Source organism: Babylonia areolata, chromosome 2 (assembly GCF_041734735.1).
Source record: "Babylonia areolata isolate BAREFJ2019XMU chromosome 2, ASM4173473v1, whole genome shotgun sequence".
Taxonomy (NCBI): Eukaryota; Metazoa; Mollusca; class Gastropoda; order Neogastropoda; family Buccinidae; genus Babylonia; species Babylonia areolata.
Window position 1 is genome coordinate 10,670,999 of NC_134877.1, and position 14,719 is coordinate 10,685,717.

General features: G+C 40.3%; 1 protein-coding gene across 3 annotated transcripts in view; it reads left to right on the plus strand.

Annotated features, from left to right (window-relative positions):
* LOC143297522 (uncharacterized) overlaps nucleotides 1-10,284 on the plus strand; it is a 27,492-nt gene extending 17,208 nt beyond the window's left edge. For all 3 annotated transcript variants that reach the window (XM_076609945.1, XM_076609926.1, XM_076609935.1), the window contains exons 3-8: nucleotides 753-870; nucleotides 1,854-1,945; nucleotides 2,503-2,788; nucleotides 4,360-4,595; nucleotides 7,390-7,593; nucleotides 9,524-10,284. In XM_076609945.1, the coding sequence (XP_076466060.1) occupies nucleotides 753-870; nucleotides 1,854-1,945; nucleotides 2,503-2,788; nucleotides 4,360-4,595; nucleotides 7,390-7,593; nucleotides 9,524-9,997 (1,410 nt within the window). In that variant the 3' untranslated portion in view covers nucleotides 9,998-10,284. The remainder of the gene's footprint in view (nucleotides 1-752; nucleotides 871-1,853; nucleotides 1,946-2,502; nucleotides 2,789-4,359; nucleotides 4,596-7,389; nucleotides 7,594-9,523) is intronic.
* Nucleotides 10,285-14,719: the final 4,435 nt, after the last annotated feature.

The following is a 14,719-nucleotide window of genomic DNA, read 5'->3' on the forward strand; positions in this document are numbered from 1 at the left end:
CAAATATGTACATATTTGATCTTCTGCATGCTTCTACACTCAAAGGGGGTTCAGACACAAACAGGTCTGCAGATATGTTGACCTGGGAGATCAGAAAAATCTCCACCCTTTACCCACCAGGTGCAAAGGGGATCAAAGTCACAAAAATCAGGTGAGAATGCAGTGCTGTAATCATTTTACCATTGCACATGTCAAAGAATTACTGGAACATACAGTGGTCTCCAATGATCATAATGAAGGGGGGAGGGGGGGGAATAAAGACAGTATCAATATCAATTATCATGCAGGAAAAGATCACAGTCATAAGCAAAAATCAAAGACAATCAACTGAATAAGTATTAAAATTTCTGGGTATTTTCTCCTTACAAAAAAAGAAAAAAAGAAAAAAATCATTTCTATTTTAGTTTCACTCCATGGTTTGAGAAAGTTCCAAAGATATTGAGATAAAATGGATAGCTGATGAGAATTACAGAACATCCTCAGCAGGAGATAGGTTTCATTCAATACTTACATTGTGTTCATTTTTAATTACTACTTGTTGGAGGGTTCTTACCTTCCATCATATTGTAGCAGTGGTTCACACAGATGGGAGAGTGGATCAGAGAAGTTCAGCTCCTCTCCACCTTTCTTAGATTCTTGTCTTCTCCATTTTTATCAGAGTTCCTAAGACTACCTCAGGCAGACAGTTCTTCATAGCAGGTGGATGATCCCAACTGTGCGTAACTGTTTCCTCGGTTTTTATGTCTGTGTAGCGTATGAACTGCCTCTTCACTGGAGAATGTGAAATCAACATACAAACGCGGCGCTTTTGTCCGACTTGTCGTCTCAAGAAATGCTTTGCTGTGGGTATGAAGGCGGATCTCATTCTTGGTAAGTTCACTTGGGTGCACATTTCTGTTGTTATTGTTGTCGGCCAAAGTAATCTCTGATTTCAAAATACCATTACTTGCGGAATGTTCTTTAAGAGTTTTTGTAATGACACACACTTTTCACTCTCAGGAACATTGACTATGTTATGTGAGGGAAGAGACAGGAGGGAGAGAGGGATGTATTCATTATTCATATTGTTTGAATCACAAAGTCATGTCATCAAAATGTCAATTGTTAACTTCAGACTTTCTGATCAGTTAAATCAGAGATGTTATTGCTCAGGAAAGTTCCAAAAATCTATGAAAGTTGAAGGTCTGGGTTTGAGAATGAGATTTGCTATTCATGCAAATCCATTATGAAATTGAATGGAAACATATAGATGTACAGGTATTCAAACTGGTGTAGAGTCAAGTATGCTCATGGTGAAACTGTGTGTCAGAACACTGCACAACATTCATGCTGATTGAGGTCCTGATGCCTCATTTTATGTGTTGCTGTAGAACATGTCTTGTATCCTGCAACATGGCATGATTTTTGGAGAGGGTGATCATCAAATTGATGTTACATCTTTTGAAGAAGCTGTCTTCTTTTTCAGCCTCCTTCAGTTGTTGCCATGCAAAAGGATCATAACGTGAGCTACAGCATTTATTGGCTTATGCCAGTGTTCTGTTGAAACTGGTGGAGATATAGAGCACATCCTGAACATACATTATTTACTCTGATCAGTTCTGAAATGTGCTTCAGACTACAGTATGTTATACATGGAAAGCACTGAAAACACTGGTTAAAGTATTTGTCCATCCAAAATTTTATTTCAAATCAGCACAGACACAGATACAAAATGAAGAAATACATACATTCTGCTTACATACATTCTATAGAAGTGCTCACTGGATAGAATGCAAGGGAATGTGAAGGACTTGAGTGATGCAGTATTGGTCATGGTGAAATGGTGTGAAATGACTGACTTTTTCTGTGTTCAGATGACTCAGAACGGAGGGCCCGTATGGAGAAAGTTTCAGAGAACCGTGCCAAGCGACAGGGGAAAGATGGGAATGAGTCTGGTGAATCTCAGGTACTGTGGACCATCTGTACTGAGTGATGACCATCATAGACTTGATATGGCCTGTGTATTTGATGAGTTTATCGTATGACTTAATTGTATTTTGATGATTTTGTTGTATGACTTGATTGTATATGATGAGTCTTTTTCTGTTAATTTTGACTGTTTATCACTGGCACAAACCACTAAATTACACACGCACATGCACTTCAGACATGCACACATAACAAACATATATTATCAATGGGCAGTTATTATTATTGGGCATTTATAAGATTCCACAGTGTTCCTTACAACTCTAGGCCAATTAGAACCCAAGTTTTAGGTTTGGATAAATTTTACTACAGCCAGTACAGGGAGTCTGAGTGATGCCCCTGTGTGTGTGGAGGTGGGGGTTGGTGAATTGATTGGTTGGTTCTGTTATTTCATTAATTTACTGAATGGTCACTCACACATTTCTTGTTTGCCATGAATAATGATTTATGACCATAGTTTGATAATAATAAAAAGAAAAAAAGAAATGAACTTGTAAATTATATATATATATATATATATAATATATCATTCAGGTGGACTCGTCAGGACAGATCATCACTTCTGTGACCATGCCAGACTTCACGTCCACAGGCAGAAGCTCTGCCCCAACTCCCCCCACACCCCTGTCGTCTGGTGCCAGCATCAGCCAGGACACTGGGGCCAGCACCCCCCACCCTCTGCCGTCATCACGAAAGCTTCAGCGGAAAACCTCTCAGGAAGGCAGTCGGAATGGACTGTCAACTCTTCATGCTGTTCTGACTGCAGCATCAGCTATTTCCGATGCTGGGGCCACTCCAGTGCTGAACATTCCAGCCACAGGTATTCCCTGCACTTGTTTTGCTTGAATCTTGTCGATTGTGGATGCATAGTGTTGTGACTTAAATGACATCCTGAACAGCTTCATATTACTGTATGAATGTGCAAGCTGTTTGGAATCTATAAGCATAGTGTTATACAGATTAACCACAGCCATCATTATAAAAGACAAATCTAAAACCTTTTTTCTGAATTTACTTATAAGATAAACCATGACATAACAATAAACTGTGTTTCTGAGGTGTATCTTAATGATGTTTTTAATAGATGTGACAGTTTTGTATTTAACACTGCTGGACATTTGTGTTGTTGGGCAGTCCTGATATGGCCCTGTATGGCTGGCTGGACTATAAACAACAATAACAATACAATGATACAAAAAACCTGAATCACACTACCTTATAAGCAATCAGTAACACAGTAAGTTTAGGAAGAAAGAAAGTTTCCTCTTTAACACACACACACGTACACACATGCTTTGCTACACACATAGGAGTGAATTAATCAAAGAACTGGGAACTTGCAAAGATCTCAGATGAACCTGCAAAGACAGTTGGAATGTGAAACAGATTTTTTCGTGTTTGCCGCTCTTCCTGGCAGTGTTCACTGTCAGAAATAAAATGGTGCCAAATTACTGATACAGTAAAGAAATGCTCAGAGGTGGCTGTGAAATATTCGGCATCAGTTTTGAAGTCTTCAGTTGCTTTTATCAGTTCTCTGTTATATTGATATTTTTTTTTAATGTCTGCCAGGAGCCTTTGTAAGTCATCCTACTTGGAGACATTGATTTGTTCATGTGTTTTTAAAATTAATGCCAGAAACCCTTGTACATCATTGAAGGCTCAGTTTGGAAGCATATTTGGACATTCGTTCATATTTTCTTTGTATCACTATCAAATGGACAAGGACTGACCCTGTAGTATCAGTACATTAACACCGGATGTGTATACTGTGAAGTGCATTTGGACTGACTATGTACTTTAAGATATGTAATCACTAACAGTATAGAGAGTACATCAGGACTGGTGTGCTGTGAACTTGGTCACAGATGTTTGGTACACACAAAGAACATTCCTTTGTCGTTTAGTTTATACTAGGATGTCCTTTATCCAGTACTGTCCAGTAGATCAGAGATAATTTATAGAAACACACACACTCATGCATGTACTCAAGCACACACACACTCTCACTCACTATCTCATACATACAGACACACTTGAACTCGAACACATTTAAAAGTCACATTCACAGACATACTTGCTGGCATTGTCACAGATTTAGATCATTAAAAGCGGTGCTGATCATTTTGTTTCAAGATTCTGAATGATCAGAAAAGAAGTGAATAAGCATGTGAATATTTAAAGACTGTTCATTTCAAGGGATTGCATGAAACAGAAAACAAACAGAACTAAAAGCAAAAGAAATCGACCTACCTATCCATCACTTTGTTTCAAAAAATTGAGAATTGCTTTGAATGAATCATTGAGTGAGCATGTAAATTCCTAGATGAAAATAATAGATGACAGCAGTGAATAGATATGTTGAAATGAAACAGTTTCAGACATTGTTTTCAGGTTACCCACAGGTCTCTCAGTCCCATGTAGTCAGCACTCCTCCTCCCCCTCAGACAACTCAGCCTCCACACTTGCCTTCCCAGAACCCTGTCTCCAGTAGTGCCTCCGGTGCATCACACTTCACACCTGACTTCCAGCATGTACCTCGGGATGTACTGCCCTCAGATCCCCACATGTACTGGCGGCTCTCAGAAGAAGAGAAGACATTACTGACTGAACTATCCAGTGCTTACCAGGTTTGAGACATTTTCAGATTATTATTTTATTCAGAATACACCCACTGAGTTAATTGGTTTTTTATGAGGGATGTTCATTAAAGGTTTCCCCTGACTTCCATTTATTGCAGGAGGTTGAAATTGCACATGTATAATATACATATCTCTGTAGTTTACACAGTAATTTGCATCTCTGAACTCATTTCTGAACTGCATAACAGTTTCTCTTTTACAGGTGCTATAGTGGAGTAAGGTGTGATAATAGAGCCAGTTGAATGCAGAGCGGTCATCCAGTTTCTGTACTTTAGAGGCTGCATACTGGGGGAGACATTCCGTGAGGTGACAGAGACATGGGGAGGATGCCCCATCGCATGATGTTGTCAAGCACTGGCATCAGTTTAAGTGTTGTCAGACACGGGGAGGATGCCCCATGGCAGGATGTTGTCAAGCACTGGCATCAGTTTAAGTGTTGTCAGACACGGGGAGGATGCCCCATGGCAGGATGTTGTCAAGCACTGGCATCAGTTTAAGTGTTGTCAGACACGGGGAGGATGCCCCATCGCAGGATGTTGTCAAGCACTGGCATCAGTTTAAGTGTTGTCAGACATGGGGAGGATGCCCCATGGCAGGATGTTGTCAGGCACTGGCATCAGTTGAAGTGTTGACAGACATCGCTGGGTAAGGCCCCGTTTCTGGTTGACCACAGTCCACCATTGATGAAGACACCATCCAGCAAGTAGAGGTTCCCATTTGGAGGATCGCCACATAACTGTTTGCCAGCTAGCCCAAGATGTCAAGATCAGTGTAGGGTCTGTGGGGGAAAAAAATCCATGATCATTTGCACATGCAGATGTCTGAAGTGTGGATTCTCCGTTTGCTCACACCTTTCTGGAAGCAGGAATGAATCTCATGCTCCCAGACTCTTTTGGCCATATGCCAAGAAAACCAGGACTCCTTGGACAGACACGGTCCATCACTATGATCCAGGGACTGAAGCCCAGTTGAAGCAATGGAAGCATTTTGACTCACCACCTCTGAAGAAGGCACATGTCCAACCCTGGGCAGCCAAGGTCATGCTCATGGTCTTTTGGGGCCAGCACGGAGTAGTGATGATGGATTTCCTGGCAAAAGGTACCACAGTTACTGGGACATATTATGCTTCATTGCTGCAGAAATTGCGGGATGCCATCAAAGGCAAGAGGTGTGGCATGCTGACCAAAAGTGTGTCTACTGAAAGACAACGCCCCGGTTCACAACTTACTTGTTGCCCAGACAGAAGCATGGTCTTGTGGCAATGAAATCCTTCTTCACCTCCCCTTACTCCCCTGAACTCGCATTATCTGAGATTCTGACTTCCACCTCTTTCCTACCATGAAGTCATTTTTGAAGGGCAAGCCCTTCCCAAACAATGAAATGCTTATTTCCGAGGTCAAGTCGTGCATTCTGGCACAACCTGCAGACTTCTGTGGGCAAGGTGTTCAAGCTGCATAGAATGATGGGAGAAGTGTGTCGCCCTTGGTGGTACCTATGTAGAGAAAGACTGACAACTGTGCCAAGTTTGGTTCCTCTCAGTCCATGGGAAGTTGGTCAGGGGAAATATTTAATGAACATCCCTCGTAATTTGTTCATGGGAAACAGGTGGAGGGGGGAGGGGGGCAGGGACCGATCGTTGGGGAAGTGTTCCCAGTTGGTCCAAATTTTGCTCTTTTCACCCTTCTGTTTGGAAGACTGCATTCAGTGGCACATTGCTTGGAGCACATGGATTGTTGATACAGATTTCTTCCTTTTCTTTTTAGATCCAGGAATTTCGGCATTAGAACAGATGCTGAGGTGTTGTCATTGTGGAAATATACATGTTATATGAATGTTGTGGGGTGCGTGGTCCTGTTCTGCAGTCCCAGTGTGGCTTTTGTCATCAGCTGGGCTGTAAGGATGGACGTGAACTGTGACTGTATGTGTGACTGCTGTCTGTGCAGAAGATAGACGTGAAGTGTGACTGTATGTGTGACTGCTGTCTGTGCAGAAGATAGACGTGAAGTGTGACTGTATGTGTGACTGCTGTCTGTGCAGAAGATAGACATGAAGTGTGACTGTATGTGTGACTGCTGTCTGTGCAGAAGATAGACGTGAACTGTGACTGTATGTGTGACTGCTGTCTGTGCAGAAGATAGACATGAACTGTGACTATATGTGTGACTGCTGTCTGTGCAGAAGATAGACATGAAGTGTGACTACATGTGTGACTGCTGTCTGTGCAGAAGATAGACATGAAGTGTGACTGTATGTGTGACTGCTGTCTGTGCAGAAGATAGACGTGAAGTGTGACTGTATGTGTGACTGCTGTCTGTGCAGAAGATAGACGTGAAGTGTGACTGTATGTGTGACTGCTGTCTGTGCAGAAGATAGACGTGAAGTGTGACTGTATGTGTGACTGCTGTCTGTGCAGAAGATAGACGTGAAGTGTGACTGTATGTGTGACTGCTGTCTGTGCAGAAGATAGACGTGAACTGTGACTGTATGTGTGACTGCTGTCTGTGCAGAAGATAGACGTGAAGTGTGACTGTATGTGTGGCTGCTGTCTGTGCAGAAGATAGACGTGAACTGTGACTGTATGTGTGACTGCTGTCTGTGCAGAAGATAGACGTGAAGTGTGACTGTATGTGTGACTGCTGTCTGTGCAGAAGATAGACGTGAAGTGTGACTGTATGTGTGACTGCTGTCTGTGCAGAAGATGGCTGTGAACTGTGATTTTATGTGTGACTGCCAGCAGTCTGTGACAAAGACAGACTTGATCAGTGACTGCTGTCTGTGCCAGACCACCATCATGACCCTGCCGGAGAGGGTGCCATGTGAGGGAGGCGGGCTGTTACAGACGGAAGAGGGCACCTCCTTTGGCCTGCAGACTGTGGAACACATCTTTGAGACGTCTGAGAAAAACATGCGGCAGCTCATTGACTTCGTGCAGCGTCTGGGGGATTTCCACTTGATGAGAGAAGATGACAAGATTTCCGTCCTGCAGGTGATGACAGGTTCTTTCATGCTGCCCTGTGTACATGGCTTGTGTCGGCACATCAGTTTGCTCCTCTTTTCTTTTCTTTTATTTCATTTTATTTTATTTATCACTTTTTTTTAGGCCTTAGTTGCATGCAGGTCCATGGAGCACATTTTCATTCTTCCTTTATTTTGTTTTCTGAAGTGCTGTGCATGTGGCTTTCATCTTTGGCTGGAAAAAAGGTGCATCATTTTGCTCCTTGTCTATGAATACTTGTTTGTGGTTGTATAGGAAGGATGTTGTTTGTTTTTTGGTGGTTTTTTTTTTCATATATGCTTATGTAATACAAAGGGCACATGAGATGGCGTTATTAACAGTAATAAAAAAAAAAATTCACATTGTGCTATGAGCTATCCACTCTGACCTTTTCTGCAGTCAACGGATCTGGCCCCAAGTATCTTTCTGAACTCCTCCATATCTATACCCCGTCTCGCCAGCTCCGTTCTTCCTCTGATACTCGTCTTCTCAGGATACCTCACGTCAGAAGTAAGACCTATGGACACAGATCGTTTTCTTTTCAACCGACAAAGGCGTGGAACAAGCTCCCTGATAACCTCCGTCATTCCGATTCCCTCTCATCTTTTAAATCTCGTCTCAAAACTCACCTTTTCCCTCAGCAATAAGTTCAGTTGTGGCAGGTCCACTTCCTTTGTGTTAGCTGTGCTTGACTATGTGTGTATACATATGTATGTGTACATAACTACATGCATGTGTATGAATGTGTATTGTGTGTGCGTGTGTTTATGTAAGTTTGTGCCTGCCTATGTGTGCATATGTGTTAGGGTAGCAGTTAGATACACATGTGTGTTAAAATGTATGTATGCATTGTGTGTGTGTGTGTGTGTGTGTGTGTGTAGTTACATTTTGTTGTGTGTATGTAACATAGATGTAATGTTTTATGTTAACAAAAGCGTTTTTGTAAAGCACCTAGAGCAGATTTCTGGATAGTGTGCTGTATAAGTATCCATTATTATTATTATTATTATTATCTAAAACTTATTTTCTTTCCCACATCTCCCCTCCAGTTTTGTTCTTGTTCTGTTCTTTCATTTTATGACCATCATACAACATTTACTGACGACTCTGCTGTTGTTGGTGCATGCTTGATATTTTCAGGTTTGGATGCCACACCAAATCTGGCATGTGTCACAGGATCTTAACATGCATGCTTGATTCTCTTACATTAATCCCTTCTTAGGTTATCACACAATGAACATTCCGATTTGCACACCATTAAATGTCAGTTACAAGGGCTTTTTGGACATTGGGATAAATTTGGCTTATCAAGATTCTTCATTATTTTTTCAGTACGCTTGGTTTTCTTCTGAATGTGAGGATATGTTGCTGTAGGATGAAATTGTTTTCCTTTGGATCTTTCAGTTCACTCATCTCTTATAATGACAGACAGAAACTTGTCTGTTTCTCTGATGAACACAGTAAGAACAGATTATTATTATGTTAAAATGGATGTGTTGTAATCATAGTTTGTTGGATAATTTAAAAAAAACTTATCTTCTGCAGGGCCTATAATTGTCAGTTGTAATCAGTTTCTTTGAACCTATTTAAAAGAAGTAATGAAAGTTGAAAAGATATGTCAAGGAAAGGGTTAAATCTGGAGGGAAAGTGATGTGAAATAAAAGACTGATGAAAATAGATGTAAAGAACAACTCCAAAGAACAGAGCAGAGCTTTCCTCTAGGGTCCTCCACAAAGGAAGTAGACTGTTGGTCTGAACAAAACTTACGAACAGCCATTCCTTCACAGTTGTGAAGAGTACAGATTGTGCAAACCCTCCTAGAGAAAAGCTGACCACCCTGTTGACTAGTTATTTGAATTTCGTGTTACTATGTTTTCATGTAACAAAATAAATCAGATTGTACTTTACATCTTTCTTTCAGGCCTCCTGCATGCGCAGTGTGATCTTGCGGTGGACAGGGCTGTACGTGGTGGAGCGTAACTCCTGGCTGACCCGCTTTGGAGAGTGCAGCGTGAGCACAGCCTGTGTCATCTTTGGCCATGAGGACGTGATCCAGGACATGGCAGCCTTCTGCCGCTCCATGAAGATCATCCTAAAGAACGATGTCACCCTCTTCGTCCTCACTCACTGCCTCCTCCTGTTCGACCCGCGGGAACAGACTTTGGTGGACCGGCAGCTCATCAACAGCTTCCGTGACAAGTACCTTATCCTGCTGAAACACTACCTGGAATCTGAGTACTCTTTCCTCTTCTCTGACCGCTATCTGCAGGCTCTGATGGACAAGATTATTGAGATCCGCCATGTGGCAGACAAGTGCTTGAGGGTGATGAAACACTTCCAGGAATACATCCCTCCTCTCACCAAGCAGTTGCTCAACTTGCATGAAATCCATTAGGAAGGGTTTGGAAACAGTGGAAGGGTTTATTTATTATTGTGGGAGGTGATTTGAATCAAACAGAATCAGTTGTTTAGATTTGCATGACTGATCTTCAGATGAATGATGGAGAGGTGGGAAAATGTTGGTTATTTTGTTGTTGTTGTTGTCGTTCTCTCAAGTTTATTTGAGACAAAATCATTCAAAATACAATATATGAATTTACATTTGTTATAATAATTGAAAGAGATAAAAAGAATCTAGATTTGTAAAAGAAAGTAGCGGTGGGGGAATGGTGGAAAGAAAGAGAAACAAAGGGGGAAAAAACAACAAACAAACAGGTAAGGGGGATGGAGGAGAAATAGAGTGGGAGAGAAGCTGGGGTTGTAATCAGTCAATTTCTTATCAGACTGTATGTCAGAAGTACTTGGCAAGTGAAGTTTCAGAAGGGAAACATTATTTGTCCCACTTGTAATCTGATCAGCACATGTGAAGCAGGCAAGTAGAAGTCTGTGACTGTTCATTTCATCTGATCATTAAATGGTAAAATAATGCTATTCTTTAAGACTTCAGTGTATGAACTGGAATGCTGAGAGCTAACCTGACAGCTTGTTATCAATACTTCATAATTTCAGGTAAGTTGTAGGTGCAGAGAAACATTTTTCCTGACCTTTCATCAGTCTGGGCCTGACTGCTTGAGGTGGACAAGCAGTTTGAAATCCTCCCCCAAAGGGCACAGCTCATTGTGCAGTTATTTGAATTATCAAGTTCTGTTGGTTAAAGTCTGTTTATTTGATTAATATAACATAGTCCTATCCACTTTGGAAGAGAAACATTCTTCCAAATAGCTCTTGTTAGTTTTGTATCATCAGCATTTTGAATGATTTTAGATTTGAATAGAAAAAAGGAAAGAAAAAAAGCTATATGGCTTGAATGCACTTGTATAAATTGTGTGGCCTACCATCATCGTCAAGACGATTGTGGTGGTGGGGTGTGAATGTGCATTGTTGGTGGTAGTTCATTGGAGTCAGAAGATGACGCAGTCTGTGTTCTCTGTGATAAGAACACAGTTCAAGACAGGAAGCACTTAGGTGCCACACAGGCATCAGAACAATAGCATATGTGTATTATGATGTTAAGTGTATGCATGTGATGCGTGTGCAAGAAAAAGGGGAGAAAACTTGTGCCGTTGTGGTGAGGAAAAGGTAGAGAGGTGACAACTAAGCAACACAACATTCCAGTTCTGGTCTTCTGTGAGGAGGACTGGAATTGAAGACTGAAGAAATCTATAGATCTGTGCTCACTTCTTTGGATGGAAAGGAAGAGAGTCTTCCTGTGTTTACTATGTTGATTTGCTTTCTGTACTCATCCACCCACCCTCTTCCTTGAACCCAACATTTGGCTGCTGATCTTATTGTGGTCATTTTATTTTACCAGCCAGGAAAGGTGTTTGAAGATTCTCGATATAATTCTCTGGAACAGTAGAACATAATAGTTTTATCTCTGAGAATTTTGAATTGTGATAAAATGCATACAACACTTAATTGATCCTTGAAGACATGTCCATGCTATTTATATTCATGGTTTTGGTCACCTAGGCTGTGCAGCATTTGGGAAATTAGTTGAAAATGTATAGACTGGTAATGCAAGGTTTGGTTCCAGCGTTCTCACAGCCCTGTGTCCTCATATTATTTTAAAAAAAACAACAACAAAAGCACACCTCTAAATGAAGTGTTTGGGTCATTGCCCAAGTTGTAAATGTTTCTTTTTTAAATATTTGTTTTGATCTTGCCTTAAATGACATTAACATGGATGCTTGAAAAAAAAGAAGAAAGATTTCATTTTGTCTTGTATATGGCAGGTTACTTTTGCGAATGAATGATGTGCATGGGTTGAAGTAAAATATGGATGAAGTAACTTACATCCAACAAGTTGAACATTCAGTTGTTTCACGTGTGAAAGAGTTGAGTAGGACTTTGATGAAGAGGGAGGGTGGGAGAACATTCAGGTGCAGGTGAGTGGGAGAGAGGAGAGAGATCAATTTTTTTTATGTCATTGCACTTTGAAAACAAGTTCCTGTACATGTTGATTTCAAACAATTGTCACAAAACACTACCAACCCCAGCTGCTACTCTCCCTTCCAACCACAGGTTCTTGAGAAATTCATGGATCAGTCTGTTCAGGAGGAACTTTAAACCTTAATTTCTTAACTTGCATTTTTCTTCCTTCCAGCCCCCTGTCCATCCTCCTGCCTTCACCTTTCCCACCCCTGATCCTCTGTGACTCCAGGGAGGACTGCACACACATTTAGCATCCCAACAGTGGAATACAACTAAACAATGACATCGGTGACCATGACGTTTCCAAATTGTTTTCTGTTTTGTTAGTGTCATATCACACACACACACACACACACACACACACATTCATATTAAAATGCCCTCTCTCATTCTCTCTCCCTCTCTTTCTCACACACACATCAAATAAATTTTTATACATATACTTTTTACATTACAGTAAGCTTTGTTGATTTCATAAAATACCAACAGCTCTTTCAGCACTGTCACCTCTAGAGTCAAATTGAGTGCCATTCAACTAGTTTTCATGTAGCTTTGTCATTTCTTGAATTCTTAGTTAATGTCATTCTGCTATCTTTCTCCAATACAAACCACTTGCTCTACTTTTGTATGTGAACCAACTTACGAACCACTGTAGAGTGATAACGGGTGAAATTATTTTCATTTTTATTGGAGTGCAGTTCTTTGTTCCATGATACGGAACATTATCATACAACTGTCTGAGTGCAATGTAGAAGCAAGAATTGAGAATTGATAACATAATAGCTGGTTTGTGTCAGCGATGTTCATATTCCTGTCAGCTTTGTGGGTTTTTTTTAGGGGGAGGGGGGTGGGGTTATTGGTAAAATATGTTGAGACTACACATGTTGAACACAAACGTGGTTTTGATGAGTGCATTTTTTAGTTCCTGACAAGTGTTCACACACACACACACACACACACACACACATCTTGCAACCATTTCGACCATTTTGAATCTATCGAATGCTTTGTTTTGACATAGCTTTTTGTCATTATGGGTAAAGTGTTGATATGGGTCATAATGGGCACACACATTCATGAATACATTTGTTCAATTTCTGACTCACTCTCTCTTTTTTTTATATAATATTCATTTACTTCCTTTTCTTCTTCTTTTTTTTCCTTTGTTTTTTTCTCAAGGCCTGACTAAGTGCATTGGGTTGTGCTGCTGGTCAGGCATCTGCTTAGCAGATGTGGTGTAGCGTATATGGATTTGTCCGAAAACAGTGATGCCTCCTTGAGCTACTGATACTGATACTGACTCTCTTCAGGACTTATAACACAAGGATTTCATAACATAAGTGTAAACACCATGAAACTTGTGTGAAGTTGATTACACTGTTTATCTGCTGGGATTAATAAAAGTTATAAAAAAAACCCGCAAACCCAGATTGATAAAATATTGCTATACTGATTATTGTTGTTGCTATATCTCCTTTGTTATTGTTACTGTATCTTCTGACTGAGAAATTATTTTTCTTTGATGTGTATGGTGTGTGTGAAGACTGTTGGTTGAAAGAATATCTGGTGGTGCCATAATTTTATCTCAATCTTTGTGCATATCACTGGACATGCATGCATGTATTGTATGTGTTTGGCAATGGTATATTAGGTTTGTGTTGCTTGGATACAGCTAAGGAATGTGTACTCAACAGATGCGAAAAATGTTCTGTGCCAAAATGTGTTGGAGTTAATGTCTTTGCTGCTGAGCTTCACAAGTTCTACCGTGTCAAAGGTCTAAATCACAGTCAGGTGTGTGGGAACATAGTAAATTCTAAGTGGTCCTGAAGTTTGCATGAACTTGTAAAATTTCCAGGAAGCTCATTCACAAACAGAAGAGGTAAACTTACAGAATGTTGCATTTTGCAATTTTGCTGTGTATGATCAGTGTCGAACTGAAGAAGATAAACAAAACTTATCTTCAAAAGTTGTAAAGTCAGCTGAATGAGTTCTGAAATAATAGAAAAGATAGGAATGCACTGTTGTTGCTTTTTAATATAGAGGATGTCAGTTCAAACTGATTTTGTATTCTGACATGTTCATTAATTATGTATATTTTTTATGCCTTTGTTGTTAGTTGTGACTCGCTGAGCTTTGCACACTCTCAGGCACATAAATACTGTATGGACTACACAGTTATATACATTTGGACACATGCCAATACTTAAACCACACACACACACACACACACACACACACACACATGCACACTCTTGCATCACATACGAGACTTGATAAGAGGTAAGTTTGACTGCCCTAAAGATTCAACTTTATAATACTGCTCAAATGGAAATTAGCAACGAGAAGCTGTGCATGCTACACACGGGCAAATTGTTTGACTTTGTGTTCTGTGTTTGTTTTAATTTAAATTAAAGGCAACTTATGGCAAAAACCTACACTGTTGAGTTACTTTGATAAAGGGTACTTGGGAACCTGTTATTCACCTTTACTTTCCAACTCTGGTCTTTCCTCTTTCTGTCTTTCTTTCTTTTCTATAAAATTAATTGATTTTCATTTCGCTGGTAATTTTCATGTCTGATCATAAAACTTTTTTCTGCTTAAATTTCTGTTAATATTTTTGTTTGTTTATTTATTTTTGCTTGAATAAGCCAGATGCTTTGTGCTTTCAAAGTGTATCAGAATC